This window comes from Vipera berus (assembly GCF_964194415.1).
Source record: "Vipera berus genome assembly, chromosome: 6".
Taxonomy (NCBI): Eukaryota; Metazoa; Chordata; class Lepidosauria; order Squamata; family Viperidae; genus Vipera; species Vipera berus.
In genome coordinates this window covers 7,688,724-7,704,833 of record NC_138208.1, presented here as the reverse complement: position 1 = coordinate 7,704,833, position 16,110 = coordinate 7,688,724, and the positions used below count along the sequence as shown (strand labels likewise).

Here is a 16,110-nt window from a genome sequence, read left to right as displayed (position 1 = left end):
TGCGGTGCTGCCACCGGTTCAGCTCATTCCCCTCCCCGGCTGCCACTTTTCTAGGATGGTCGCGTACCACCTGCCAGGTGCCAATGGACCACAGGTGGTACCCGTACCACCGGTTGAAAAGCCGTGGACTAGGAGAGCATTTCCAGATCTGAATTGCAAATCTCCAGATCATCCCTAGAGGGCAGCAAGGAGATTCAGTGGTTGAAGTTTTAATAGCCCAGATTTGCAAGACGGATAAATATCGTATCTATGTTGCCTAACCTCATATTTCCCCCCCCCTCACACGTGCAAAGAGCCAGGCTCAGAAATTGCTTCTGCACATTGATCTTGAAAATAATTAGAAGTGGGGTAGCTTCTAAAGAGGCAGGACTTTGCATTATTTCATTTTTTTGTTATTTTTTTTGAGCCATTTAAACACTGCTGGAAAGAAAAAACACAAGAAGCTTTATCCTTTTTGAAGACTAATGGAGCTTTTCTTCCAGGTTGCCTATAAACATCGTCTTATTAAAAAAAACAAAAAACAAAATGCACCACGGCACCAAATTAATTAGCACTTTGCAGCTACCGTAGCCTTCTCTAACGAACGTGCTGCATTGTTAAATAGAAATGGATCTTTCCTGTCCCTATTTTCTAACACACACACACACACACAAACACACACACACACCCCTGAAGATCTGACACTCCAGTAAGATTCTAATTATTTTACCCAGCTTTTTCCATTCCAGATGGAGCTGCAGATTTAATAGCTATTTCAGGTTGGTGAGACCTGCTTCCTAGATGGCTCCATTGCCCGGAAAAGGAGGGCTCCGAAAGATTAAAGCGAAGCTGATTGGCTTTAAAAGCATTCTGGATTTCAACCTTTAATTGGTGGATTGCCCAATAAAAATTAAAGAGTTATTGTACATCTTGAAGAAGTCTAGATTAGCTTTGAGAGGGAAGGATATCCCATTTTGAGAGAGAAAGGTTTTGCATTGTGTTTCCACAATAAAAACCAATATAATATAATTAATATCAACCAGAAGGCCACCCTCAGTTCATAATAACCTGTTGCTTTGCCTTTAAAGGAATACAGAGTACAATGAATATTTTTTTGTTGTTCGGTCACTAAGTCATGTCTGACTCTTTATGATCTCATGGACCGTAGCACGCCAGGCACCCCCCTACAATCAATATTTAAATATATGTAAATACGTTTATGAAAATACATCAGCGTAAAAGTAGGAATGTGTGAGAGCTAAATATTGAAGTAAGTCCTTGACTTACAACCATTTGTTTAGTGAACATTTGAACTTGACACTGGGGAAAAATGACTTATGACCGCTTTCCACACTTACGACCACTGCGGCATCCCATGGTCACGGGATCAAAATTCGGCCGATTGGCAGACTGCTTCATGTTTATGACGGCCGCAGTGTTCTGGGGTCACGTGATCCCCTTTTGCGACTTTCCAACAAGCAAAGTCAATGGGGAAGCCAAACTGACTTAGCGACCAGCTTGCTAACTTAAACAGCTGCAGTGATTCAACTTAACGACTGTGGCAAGAAAGGTCCGTACAATGGGGGCAAGTCTCACGTAACAAATGTCTTGCTTAGCGACAGAAGTTCTGGGCTCCATTATATGGTCGTAAATCAAGTACTATACATAGCTCTCTTGCCATTCACAGAATTGTTAATTTGTCCTTTATTTGCAACCTCACAACATCTTTTCCTTTGCCCAAGCTTTAATCCAGCCCCTTGGAACATATCACTTTTATGTGTGTGTGTTTTTTGTGATTGTGGGTATGTTTGTGTGCTTGAGAGGAATTACTTCCTGGCTGAAGAATTTCTAGTTGACGGGAGCTATTCAGAAAAACCAACAACTTGTTCATCTTTTCTTGTAGCTACCTTTCTTGATTTTATTTCTTATTAATTCATGTTATAGTTAATAGTTCTTGGGGAGACGGTTAATGAAGAGACAAATGAACTCTCCGTCAATCAAATAGACAGCAACAATTAAAAAAAACCTCCTTAACAATCAAGTGAAGGCCGCAATCAATTAAAAGCAGGGGAAACTAAAATAGATGAAAATAATAAAAAAAATGGTCAGGGAGATAACCTAAAAACTAAAATAGCAGGTGTATCAGAGGTATAAATAAATTCTAATTATCAGTACCTCAGGGCAAGGTTCCAATTCTTTTGTTTCTGCTAATGGGAGTCTATAGAATGAAATAACAGCTGACCTTCTCCTCTGCCAATAATAGTATTTTCATGTTGCTGATGGGTATGGAGCTAAAAGCATAGTTAAAAATGTATCAGTACATACACGCAGGCATGTGCATACAACAAATCAATCAAAGAGAGAAATTTAGACACGTCTGGCATAAAATGTTACTGATAATGGAAGTTTGACGCTCCTTCCTTCCTTCCTTCCTTCCTTCCTTCCTTCCTTCCTTCCTTCCTTCCTTCCTTCTTCATCCCTCCCTCCATCATCCTTCCTTCCTTCCTTCTTCCCTCCCCCTCCATCTTCCTTCCTTCATCTTCCTTCCTTCCTTCCTTCCTTCCTTCCTTCCTTCCTCCCTCCCTTCCTTCCTCCCTCCCTCCATCTTCCTTCCTTCATTCTGTCTTCCTTCCTCCATCATCCTTCCTTTCTTCCCACCCTCCATCATCCTTCCTTCTTCCTTCCCTCCCTCTTCCTTCCTTCCTTCCTTCCACTCTCCTTCCTTCTTCCTTCCTTCCTTCCTTCCTTCCTCCCTCCCTCCCTCCCTCCCTCCCTCCCTCCCTCCATCTTCCTTCCTTCATTCTGTCTTCCTTCCTCCATCATCCTTCCTCTTCCCACCCTCCATCATCCTTCCTTCCTTCTTCCTTCCCTCCCTCTTCCTTCCTTCCTTCCTTCCTTCCTTCCTTCCTTCCTTCCTCCCTCCCTCCCTCCCTCCCTCCCTCCCTCCCTCCTGCCATCTTCCTTTGAAATACCTTTTCCTTCCTCATTTTATCCGATTCTTTATCTGAGTCTCCCCCTGCCCCCATTCAGCCCTGAAAAAAATTAGCTGATTCCAAATACTAGCAGACTCGTAGGTGAGAAGACCCTTCAAAAATTGCTTTTTTTCCAGTCCTATTTTAACTTCGGTCACCAAACAAATGGTTGTTAAGTCAAGTACTATCTATAATGCTAACCTCTATGGCTTCCTGGTCTGATCTATTTCGTAGGGTTGAGGGTAGAGTTGGGCTAAATGGATTAAACGTTAGTGGTGATATATGGAATTTCTCTATATAGTTTTCTTCCAAACCATTATCATTAAATAATAATAATAATAATAATAATGGATATGGGGATGCTGTAAAACTACACCTATTTTGACAGCTGCTCTTCTAAAGCCCTTCCCTGGAATTTTGCACAAGAAAAGCCTCGGTTTTATGACAGTCGTGATGTGGCACTTTGACAGAATACGGCTAGTGGCAGCACAGCCTGTAAATATTTCAGCGTAACTCAAGGGGTATTTTTTGCCTCTGCTTGCTGTGACATCGACCAAGTTGACACACATTAATTTTTGGCAAAGGTTAATTGGAATTTGAAAAGAAAAGAACAGTGCTCTCATCCCTGTGTGATAATTAAGACACAGAGAGCAACTCACAAAAATCTTATCTATAGCATAGTATGTTTGGTCTTCTATCATTTGTGCCTCCTGAAATAATTGTCATGAAGAACACAAATGCAGGTTGACATGTCTACAATTAAATGTAGGAGCAAAACCAGACTTATCTGCTTTGCCTTGACTTTTCTTATGACCAGGAATGCAGATTTTCTCAGCATTTGAAATACTATCCCATCCATCCATCCATCCATCCATCCATCCATCCATCCATCCATCCATCCATCCATCCATCTATCTATCTATCTATCTATCTATCTATCTATCTATCTATCTATCTATCTATCTATCTATCTATCTATCTAGTTGTGGGATAGATATGTGAACAACCGGTTCTCTTGTGTGGATGCCGCTTCCGGAAGTCCATTCTGGGCCTGGGCAACAAAAAATTAGCTACCGGTTCTGCAGAACTGGTGCGAACCGGCTGAATCCCACCACTGGGAAGTATCCTGAAGTGTCAATAAGAACTTTATCTCCATGTTTTTTTCATGCAGTTGATTCATGTAATGTCCACAACTTCCTGGACTTCCCCACCCCCCAGAAATGCGTTAATAGATTTTGTTTCCAATTCAATTTCATGTTTCTTTCAGAAGTAAAATCCAGCCGAAATAATCCCTCTTTTCACAGTCCAAATTTTGTTTTTCTTAAAAGATAGGTGGGCCTAGAACTGTTATTACTAAAGCATATATAATTATCTTTTTAATTGGAAACTGAAATTTAGAAAAAAAAACAGTGCAATGGTAAAGGTTTTCAAAAGTTTATTGGGGATATTAAGTGATATCATACGAAACGCTGGCTTAATTTACAAATTAATCCAACTGAGTATGCAAAATACTATATTCCGGTGGTTTCAGGACTATGTAATGGACAGTTCTCAAACCGAGAATAATTCAGAATATTATTTTATTACCACTAAATATATTAGTACTTTGTTATTAGTTATTTCATGTTGGTAGCATGCTGGCCGAGGAAGTTTGGGAGTTGAAGTGCACAGATTTTCGAGGGGTCCATTTGTGGCGATACTGATCTATGGCGAATCAAATCGCCTAATGAAATGAGATTGTTACAACCCTCTGTTCAAACTTGAATTTGAATTTGATTCTCCCATAAGATGTGGAGATAAATATTCATGGGATTATGCTTACTATTAATCCAGTTAACCATTGAATTAACAATGAGTGGATATGCTTTCTAGAGGAACCCTATGAAGCTTTAATTCAGCAGAAAGTATGGGACATTTTATGAGGTTCCATTTGTTAAAAACTTTCATTTTTAAAATCCTAATATTTGCAGACTCTCTCATCTCATCCTGTTAATTGACAAGGCTTGCCATAAAATTATATTAGTTAGTCTTCTACTCTTTCATATTATATTATGTTACTAGGTGGGACCAGTTCCTGAAGACCAATTTCTGGAAAAAAAAAGAAAAGAAAAAAAGAGAGGCTTTGGTGAAATTAACAAATTCTGATGAGAAAGCACTGTCATTCTCATTCCTCTCAGGAAAAAAGCTATAACAGGAGATGATTCTAAAAATTAAAGAATAGTAATAAGAGCAATATTTACTTGACACAGAAGTTCCAATTTGACAACTGTTTGCTGCTCCGCTCTGTCTTATTTGATAAGAGCACGCCAGTAGATTGGAAACCGAACCGTATAGAACATTACAGGCTTCTTTTGAATTGCTTTACAATTTTTCTCAGAAATTCCTACTTTCTCTCTTTTCGGCAATTGACCATGGAAATGTATATTACGGAGGAAGTAGAAGGGGAGATTTTTCACACTCACCCCTTTTGCTTCCAAGAGTCTCACCTGTAGGAGATGAGCAAGCTGAGCTGGAAGGCGGAGTTAAATGTGTCATTAGTTTGGAGTCAATGCGTTGCCACAACAGACCCAATTCCAGCCCACCATGAATTCTCTTGACCATTATCTAGCACCAATTTATTTTGACCATTAGTCCACCAGATTCTTATGTATAGGTAGCAATAACAAATTCTTCAGTGACAAGGCCATTCTCTCACCCAGCATCCACCAATCCTTTGGTCACCAGGGACTGGTTTTTCCGTGGACCAGAGGGGGTTTCGCATGTGCCTGCATCCTGTGGATGGGGCTTCACTTGTTTGCGTAGCCTGGTTTCTGGCAAGCTGCGGCCCAGTACCGGTCCACAAACCGGAGGCTGGGGACCCTTCCTCTAACACTCTGCAAAGTTGTTGCAATGCTCCCCAATTAAAAACATTAGATTAAAGGGGAACAGGGCTATTAATGTAACTCATCTTGATAATTATGTTCCACTAGTCGATTTTTTTTCTGCATCACAAAACTAATCACAAGAATAGATTTTCAGTTGACCATTTTTTGTGCCTATGGATTGCACTAAGATAAATTAAGTAACATTACAAAGCACTGCCTTGATAGATGACATAAATGAGATTTCAATTCTCTTTTCAACTGACATGCAAAAATTCTGAATTGGCAGCTTAATGTGCAAAGGAGAAAGGGAATGCTTACAGTTTGACAGGATTCCTTTTTCCCTTTTAACACTGACAAAATGCTTTATTGGATATCTGAGCTTTTGTGTTTTTAGTGAAATTACTGTGTTTTCTTCTTATCGTGTCAGTCTTGGCACCGATTTGAAAGCCAGTTCTAATATGAGCGGCAGTCTGGAAGGGGGTTATTACACCCTTCTCCTGTTCAATATAAAAACATTATTTAAAAATAAAAATAGAGGTAACCTGACCATCTATCTCTTGAACATTACAAGACATTCAGGCATAGGTCTTCACCTCTGATTCCCTCATATTCCCTATTCCAAAATTTGAAAAATTTCTCAGGAGTGGACAGTCAGAATCTTTCAATCAATCAAATCTTTATTACAATCTTTATTACAATTTTTATATGTAAGCGTGTAGGTCTACACATATGTTGTATATAGTATGTTTTAAATGTGTGTTAGTATGTGTATACTTTGAGAGCAAGCAACTAATTTTCATTTTTAATGTGTGCCATTGTGCCCGCAGGAAAAAATGACAATAAATTTTATTTAAACAATCATAGATCACTATAGATCAGAATTTTTAAATATTGAATGGGGGGGGGTGTAATACTCCAAATGGCCGCTAGGTGGCAAGGAGAGTTTTAGAGGGTTTTTTTGGTATCTGTTTGTTGCCATCTAGTGGTCCTATTAATTCATGCAGTCCTTGTTAAACCAGCTGATGAGAATATTTTGGTTTCCTGTAACTAGTCTTGCAAGGTTAAAAAAGAAATAAAAAACTTTATTGCCATTGTTCCTTTGGCAAGCCACCTGCCAAGTTACAAATTGCTTTTCCGAGTTTGACCCACCAGGTTGCCGAAAAAGATCAATGTACTGCTAATTAGTTTGAGGTTCTAGTAGCAGTAAGATTGTCCTCACTTGCATTGGCAAAGGGTAAGCTTAGGTTTATCAACCTCTAATTGGTAGAAAGTGAAAGTGATAAGAAACAAAACATTTCTCCTTGATCTCAGTGTGGAGAAAAGCAAGGTTTTACACTCAGGCAGAATAAACCACAGGCACAAGTACAGATTAGGTGAAACCTGGCTCAAAAAAGAGTAACTATGAGAGGAACCTTGCAGTCCTAGTGGATGATCACTTAAACGTGAGTCAGCAGTGTGTGTCAGCAGCCAAAAAAGCTAATATAATCCTTGGTTGTATAAATAGAGGCACAGAATAAAAATCACGTGAAATATTCAGGTAAAGGTAAAGGTTCCCCCGCACATGCGTGCTAGTTGTTTCTAACTCTAGGGGCCGGTGCTCATCTCCGTTTCAAAGCCCAAGAGCCAGCACTTGTCCGAGGACGTCTCCGTAGTCATGTGGCTGGCATGACTGGACGCCAAAGGCGCACGGAACGCTGTTACCTTCCCACCGGAGTGGTCCCTATTTTTCTACTTGCATTTTTTACGTGCTTTCGAACTGCTAGGTTGGCAGAAGCTGGGATGAGTAACAGGCGCTCACTCTGTTACGCGGCACTCGGGATTTGACCCACCAAACTGCCGACCTTCTGATCGACAAGCTCAGTGTCCTAACCCACTGAGCCACCGCGTCCCTTTGTGAAATATTAGTACCCCTTTATAAAGCTTTAGTAAGGCCACACCTGGAACACTGCATCCAGTTTTGGTCGCCACATTACAAAAAAAAAGATGCTGAGACTTTGGAAATAGTGCAAAGAAGAGCAGCTAAGATGATTTAAAGGCCTGGAGACTAAAACATATGAAGAAGGGTTGCAGGAATTGGGTTTGGCTAGTCTAGAGAAAAGAAGGACTAGAGGGGACATGATAGCAGTATTCCAGTATTGGAGGGGCTACCACAAAGAAGAGGAGGTCAACCTATTATCCAAAGCACCAGAGGGCAAGACAAGAAACAATGGATGGAAACTAATCAAGGAGAGAAGCAACCTGGAATTAAGGAGAAACTTCCTAACATTGAGAACAGTGAACCAGTGGAACAGCTTGCCACCAGAAGTTGTGGGTGCTCCATCACTGGAGGCTTTTAAAAGAGACTGGACAGCATTTGTCTGGAATGGTTTAGGCATGTCTCCTGCTTGAGCAGGGGGTTGGACTAGAAGACCTCCAAGGTCCCTTCCAGCTCTGTTCTCATTGAAAACAAAAAAGGGGCATTGGACGGAAAGAATGAATTCAGTTTACTGCATGTGCATTTACATCTTAGAAATTATCATTTCTTCATTTTTAGTGATGCAAGCTTATATTATGCCTCTTGCAAGTAATATTTGCAAATGAGATTTGAAGCATGGCAAATGAATGTTATTTGAAACCTCTGTACAGTCATTAACTATCAGTTTAATATAGGAAATCATATCAATGATTTGTTTGTATCTAGTTCATGGATTACATCTCTCCTAGCGGCAGCTCCCGATGCTTTACATAGATTTTCAGCTGTCATTATTTTTTATTATCATATAGCCTTAAAAAAAAAAAATTAGCGAGCCCCATCACGGTCTCCTTAACGTAATCAAAACTAGATAGCTAGAGTATTTCTCCTCAAATCAAATTCATTATTCATGCTTAGTTTGAGTTCAACCACATTACTTATTTTTTTTAATGAACTTTATTTATATATGCTGTCCATAGCATTTGGGCAAAGTCCAAGTTCTGTGGCAGATTAACAGAACTGAGCTGCGACCCACCTGTCCTAACCAAAAACCATCTGGCCTCAATTTGTCATTCTGGAGGGCAACCATGACACCGAAAGCAGTCTTAATTTTTTTTCAAGAAACTTTGAGCCTCCTGTTTAAAATGAGCTGAGGAAGGGAGAAGGGGTAAAAGAGGGTGTCATTGAATTGTATCCCCAATCCAGAGGGACCCTTGCAATTAGAGCACCTTTTATTGCCCCAATTATATCAATAAGAAGAGGAAAGAATATTACAATAATAAAGGTGGGATATAAATAATTGTAAAAGAGACGCGGTGGCTCAGTGGGTTAGGATGCTGAGCTTGTCGATCAGAAGGTCGGCAGTTTGGCGGGTCGAATCCCAAGTGCCGCGTAACAGAGTGAGTGCCTGTTACTCGTCCCAGCTTCTGCCAACCTAGCAGTTCGAAAGCACGTAAAAATGCAAGTAGAAAAATAGGGACCACTACAGTGGGAAGGTAACAGCGTTCCGTGCACCTTTGGCATCTAGTCATGCCGGCCACATGACCACGGAGACGTCCTCGGACAAGCGCTGGCTCTTCAGCTTTGAAACGGAGATGAGCACCGGCCCCTAGAGTCGGAAACGACTAGCATGCATGTGCGGGGCAACCTTTACCTTTACCTTTATAAATAATTGTGGGGTCCTTGGTGCTCTCGGAGCTTGGTGGTTTTCTTGCAGATGTTTCATTACCCAGCTAGGCAACAACATCAGTGCTAGGAGGGAGGCCCTACCGGCACTGATGAGGTTACCTAGTTGGGCGATGAAACCTCTGCAAGGAAAGCACCAAGCTCAAGAGAGCACCAAGGACCCCACTAGTCCTCTTCGTCCTCTTCTTCCTCTTTCTCTCCCGCTCTGCAAAACCCGCTCGCTTCTAGAACTGGTGATGTTATACCCAGTTGGGTAATGAAACGTCGGCAAGAAAACAACCGGGTTTAGAGATCACCAAGGACCCCTTGGGTCCACCCCGAGCTGTAAATATTCTCTTCCATTGGAAATAGAAGATAGATGATAGATAGATAATGATAGAAAGAAAAGGAAGTAAGTAAGTAAGGAAGTAAGTAAGTAAGTTACCCTGTTGGGTAATGAAACATCTGCAAGAAAACAACCAGGTTTAGAGAGCAGCAAGGACCCCATTGGAAATAAATAGAAGATAGATGATAGATAGATAGATGATAGAAAGAAAGGAAAGTAAGAGAGGAAGGAAGGAAGGAAGGAAGGAAGGAAGGAAGGAAGGAAGGAAGGAAGGAAGGAAGGAAGGAAGGAAGGAAGGAAGTTACCCTGTTGGGTAATGAAACATCTGCAAGAAAACAACCAGGTTTAGAGAGCAGCAAGGACCCCATTGGAAATAAATAGAAGATAGATGATAGATAGATAGATGATAGAAAGAAAGGAAAGTAAGAGAGGAAGGAAGGAAGGAAGGAAGGAAGGAAGGAAGGAAGGAAGGAAGGAAGGAAGGAAGGAAGGAAGGAAGGAAGGAAGGAAGGAAGGAAGGAAGGAAGTTACCCTGTTGGGTAATGAAACATCTGCAAGAAAACAACCAGGTTTAGAGAGCAGCAAGGACCCCATTGGAAATAAATAGAAGATAGATGATAGATAGATAGATGATAGAAAGAAAGGAAAGGAAGGGAGGAAGGAAGGAAGGAAGGAAGGAAGGAAGAAAGTTACCTTGTTGGGTAATGAAACATCTGCAAGAAAACAACTGGGTTTAGAGAGCACCAAGGACCCCATTGGAAATAAATAGAAGATAGATGATAGATAGATAGATGATAGAAAGAAAAGAAAGGAAGGAAGGAAGAAAGAAAGAAAGAAAGAAAGAAAGAAAGAAAGAAAGAAAGAAAGAAAGAAAGAAAGAAAGAAAAAGAAAGAAAGAAAGAAACTTCATTGGGTAATGAAATGTCTGCAAGAAAACCACCAAGCCTAGAGAGCACCAAGGACCCCTCATGTCAACCCTGAACTACAAATATTCTCCTTCATTGTTAACAGAATTTGTTTCCAAGTGAATATGTTGATTACGTCAATCAGTTTTCTAAGCTATGGTGTTTTTTTTCTGGGTTGGAGTTTCAGAATTGTACTTTAAAGGGTCCGTTCAATTGATTCTGAATGGGTGACTTACTGACTGCTCATCCGTGCCTTTGACATCAACCTGAACTGGAGATTTTCATGCCTGCTTGTTGCCTAATTTTATAGCCCTCAACTACCGTATGCTGGCTGCACTTGTTAAAGTGCTGTGGATATGTTCCTTTCCCCCTTAAACTACCGCACAGCGTATTTTGATAGCTGATGTTGAGAAGCTAATAATAAGTGGTGAGACCAGGTAAGCGGAAAGAAATTGCTTTTCATGCATATTCACATGCCACTAAAAGGGAACCTTGGCTGAGAAATAAAACAGTTGCCATTCATTGCAAAGTTCGGTAACACTTTCACTGCTTCTTTGGGCTGTTAATATTTAAAGATTCACCCTACTTCTTTTTTCTCCCCCCTCTCTTTCTTCTGCAGGCGAGCGATATTGTCTACTACAATGCAAAAGAAGACCTGAATGATGTAAGTAACGTTTTGGGGGAAAAAAACTCTGGAAAAAGCTCTGCCTTAACACTACCATTTTCATTGGGGTCCTTGGTGCGCTCTGAGTTTGGTGACTGTAAACATTTCATTGCCAAACTAGGGAACATGACCGGTGCAAACCCCGCTCCCTGCTAGCCCTGATGATGTTACCTAGTTGGGCAATGAAACCTTTGCAAGAAAACCACCAAGCTCAGAGGGCACCAAGGCCTCCCCCCTTCCCCCTCCTCCTCCTCCTCTCTGCAAAGCCCCCTCCCTTCTAGCACTGATGATGTTGGGCCATGAAACCTTTGCAGGAAAACCACCAAGCTCAGAGGGCAGCAAGGACCCCACAGTTCAACTCTGAGGTACAAATATTCTCTTAATATTTGTACTGCCAATTTCATTTTGCTTCCTTTGGAGAGACCACCAGGAAAAAAAAACAAGGCTCAACAAAATCCTATTAGATTTTAGATTTAGATTTTATTAGATTTATATACCGCCCTTTCCCGAAGGACTCAGGGCGGTTTAGAGGGCATTTTAAAATCACATCAATATAAAATACAAAGTTAAAAGAGAATTAATTTTTTTAAACGGGTTTTTTTACTATTTTATTGTTATTCTATTTTAATTGGGCATTGGTTTAATCTCTTTTTAATTTTTGTACTGTTATTTATTTATATATGCCCTGTTAACCGCCCTGAGTCCTTCGGGAGAAGGGCGGTATAGAAATTGAATAAACCTAAACCTAACCTAAAAGATTAAATTATCCCTGAAAATAAAACCCCAGTTAAAATTCTCAGCCTGGGTCAGAGAGCTCAAAGAGCCATGTCTTCAGGTCCCGGCGGAATGAACGGAGGTCGGGGGCAGTCCTCAACTCTACGGGCAGCTGGTTCCAGAGGGCAGGCGCACCCACAGAAAAGGCCCTCTCCCTGGGTGTTATCCGCCGGCAATATTTTACCGCCAGCACCCTGAGAAGACCCTCCCTCTGCGAGCGCACTGGACGAAGGGAGCTTGATGCCGGCAGCAGGTGTTCCCTCAGATATCCCGGACCCAAGCCATTTAGGGCTTTATAGGTCATCACCAGCACTTTGAATCTCACCCGGAGGGCAACCGGAAGCCAATGCAGCTCGCGGAGAAGAGGTGTTATAAAATGCTCTGTGAAAACAGAAGATTGAAAGTTATGTTGCATGAGACACAGGACACGAGCACAGTCGCTTGCGTGGGTAGGACGCTGGGCAGGAGGTTAGCAAGCCCGCATTTGAGTCCCCAGTGCTGCCGTGGGCTGGGTGAGCTCGCGTGCTTTGCTCCAGCTCCTGCTGGGGACATGATAGGAGCCTCCAACTGGGCGTCCCCCAGGCAACGGTGATGTTACCAGCTCATCCTTTCAACCCGGAAGCGCCTCGGTGCTTCTGACAGGGTCAATTGGCCAAATCGCTGCGATCAACTGGCCACGGCCAACTCATTGCAGGACAAGGGTTACATTAATATTAAAGAAATAGTGGAATTAGGATCACGGAAGAAAAGATGCAAAAGGAGGGACAGAATGAAATGTGAATGGTAACAATTAAAATATTTTTTTAAATTTTTTTAAAAAATAAATAGAATTGTTAAATTATCCCTCGCGAATTGTCCCATGGTGAGTTGGCCGTGGTGAATTGTCCCATCCCTCTTCTTGACATGAGTGCGATGAGAGGAGACACAGTCAGAGTACACATTCCAAGCGGTTTCCTCGCATAATCCCTTGAAAGCTTTGCGTTGGGTGGTCTATAGCTTTTAGGAGAACCAAACTAGGAACTTCGGAGGGTGGTTGAGAGCTACATAGATATTCTAAAGCAGCCTATAAACCTGAAAAATAAATAAATTTCAGAAAATAAGCACAAGAAGCCTTGTGTTTGGGGTGGTTTCTCTCTTGCTATATTTGGAGTGAGCTGTTTGCTGTTGAACTGCTCCACTGGGAGTGGTACTTTTAATACTGAGTAGTAGGTTATTTTTTTTAAATTATACACATAAATAGGTTCCAGTGTGAACTAGACTTCCTGCAAGTGCATTGTCTCGTCGTTTGGTTGACCCATAAGGGGAAAGTTTTGCAAAACCAAACAAAAAGGAACAGAACAGAGTTTCGCAGAGTATTAATCCTAATCCAGGTGTAATTAGGTAGTACGTAAAATATCTTGTTTGAGAACATTCTGACTGGAACATTCATGTGAGGCTGATTACAAAGTTAGAACATGCTATCATGGGTATGTTTGCACAACTGTAGAAGAAAGTCAGAGGGACGCGGTGGCTCAGTGGGTTAGGATGCTGAGCTTGTCGATCTGAAGGTCGACAGTTTGGCGGGTCGAATCCCGAGTGCCGCGTAACAGAGTGAGCGCCTGTTACTCGTCCCAGCTTCTGCCAACCTAGCAGTTCGAAAGCACGTAAAAATGCAAGTAGAAAAATAGGGACCACTATGGTGGGAAGGTAACAGCGTTCCGTGCGCCTTTGGCGTCTAGTCATGCTGGCCACATGACCACGGAGACGTCCTTGGACAAGCGCTGGCTCTTCGGCTTTGAAACGGAGATGAGCACCGGCCCCTAGAGTTGGAAACGACTAGCACGCATGTGCGGGGGAACCTTTACCTTTAGAAGAAAGTCAACCCAACTGCTAGTTGGAAAGATTTATAGTCTTTAAAATAATAATAAAAAAACACCCCAAGCCAGAGGCTTTGTTTCATATATGTTGCATGCAGTCCCCCAAGCTTAAAACCAATTCTGCATTTTCTTTTCTGCAGGGACGAAAGAAAAAAAAAGTTCTTTCAATCAGATCAGAGTGGTCCATGGGACCATGGTGGTTCTTCATTAGCTTAGTTCAGGGGTCCTCAAACCTGGCCACTTTTAAGACTTGTGGACTTCAACTCCCAGAATTCCTCAGCCAGGTACACTGGCTGAGGAATTCTGGGAGGAGTTGAAGTCCACAAGTCATAAAAGGGCCATGTTTGAAGACACCTGTCTTAATGAACCCTTCTCCTTCTCTTTTTCTTTCTCCTTCTCTTCTTCTCTTTCTCTCTCTCAACTTATGGAGATTGTCTATTTTCTGAGACTCTCTAGTCTCTCTTTTATAAATTCTTTCTTGGGGTGGGAAGGAAAATCATGCTTATCTTATGTTACATCTGCCCAAAGGTTCTTGTAGGACAGTGATGGCGAACCTTTTAGAGACCGGGTGCCCAAACTGCAACCCCAAACCCACTTACGTATCGTTGAGTGCCGGGTGGGCGTGGCCCATTGGGTGGGTGTGGCCCATTGGGTGGGCGTGGCCCATTGGATGGGTGTGACTGCAGTGGTAATGGCAGACTGGGTGGGACTGAAAAGTTCAATCAATCAATTCCAACTTTGCGAGAACTTTTTTTTTCCCGTGAGAAGTTGAAATTGATTGATTGAACCTTTTTTTTTTGCACACAGCGGCCGAGGCCTAAAGCAAAAAGGTTTTATAAAACCCAGATGAAGGCCTAGGACTGGGGCAATGGGGCGCGTCCCCACAGAGAGGGCTCTGTGTGCCACCTGTGGCACCCGTGCCATAGGTTCGCCACCACAGTTGTAGGACCTTGATGTCAGAAGACAAAAGGATTGGATTTAAATTCCTGAAAGCAGGACAAGAAGCAACGGATGGAAACTAGTCAAGGAGAGAAGCAACCTAGAACTATGGAGAAACTTCCTGACAGTTAGAACAATTAACCAGTGGAACAACCTGCCTCCAGAAGTGGTGAATGCTCCAACACTGGAGGTTTTTAAGAAGAGACTGGACAGCCATTTGTCTGAAATGGTATAGGGTTTCTGAGCAGGGGGTTGGACTAGATGACCTCCAAGGTCCCTTCCTCCTCCTCCTCCTCCTCCTCCTCCTCCTCCTCCTTATTATTATTATTATTATTATTATTATTATTATTATTATTATTATTATTATTATTATTATTAGTTCTGTTGGGAGGTTGTGATGCAAATAATAGGTAGAATCCCTTACCTGATGACCTCATGACAGACCTCATTTTGACATCACAGTTTGTTATGACAGCTGCCGCGTCTACATTTTGCAAGAGTACCTCGCAGGGATATAGGACTGCAACTCCAATTATTTAGAGTTTGACAGTTTTTGTTTTAAAGTTGGACATCATTTTCTCCTCCCTACAACGCAGCCTGCTATTTTGAAATGCGGCGTGGGCGGATAAACTAAGAGCAAAGTTTCTGCAGAAAACTTCAGTCAGATCCCCACGCTTCATTTGCACCTAGCTATAAAATGGGATTTCAGATTGATAGTTTCTCTGCGGCATGTGATACTGATGCCAGATAATTAAAGAAGCAGCAAGCAAGAAAGCAAGATAATTATAGGAATATGAATTCCAGGGTGGACACGGAAAATTAGACGGGATGTATACGCAGGAAACTTTTTTTTGAAGAGCTGTGCATAGCCGACTTTTTAATTAATTAATGAGCTCAATTTTTCTTCCTTTTTCGAGAAAAATAGTGAAGCTTTATGCAAATAAGATATTCATGCGAATGTCTTCCAAAAGATCGTGTGATTTAAACCACTTTCTGATGCATACTGTAACAGAATAAGAGAGTTGGAAGGGACCTTGGAGGTCATCTACTCCAGGGCTTTTCAACCTTTTCACCCATTTTGTACCACTTTTAGGATATGGCTACATCCGAGGACCACCAGTCGCCTAGCAAGGTGTCAAATACTTGATGACCAAAAAAAAAAAAAGGAAAAAAGGGACGAAGTACAGGTAGTCCT

At 41.7% G+C, this 16,110-nt stretch overlaps 1 protein-coding gene across 3 annotated transcripts in view; it reads left to right on the top strand.

Annotated features, from left to right (window-relative positions):
* CACNA2D1 (calcium voltage-gated channel auxiliary subunit alpha2delta 1) overlaps positions 1–16,110 on the top strand; it is a 358,403-nt gene that overhangs the window by 188,174 nt on the left and 154,119 nt on the right. For all 3 annotated transcript variants that reach the window (XM_081330401.1, XM_081330402.1, XM_081330400.1), the window contains exon 5: positions 11,302–11,346. In XM_081330401.1, the coding sequence (XP_081186527.1) occupies positions 11,302–11,346 (45 nt within the window). The remainder of the gene's footprint in view (positions 1–11,301; positions 11,347–16,110) is intronic.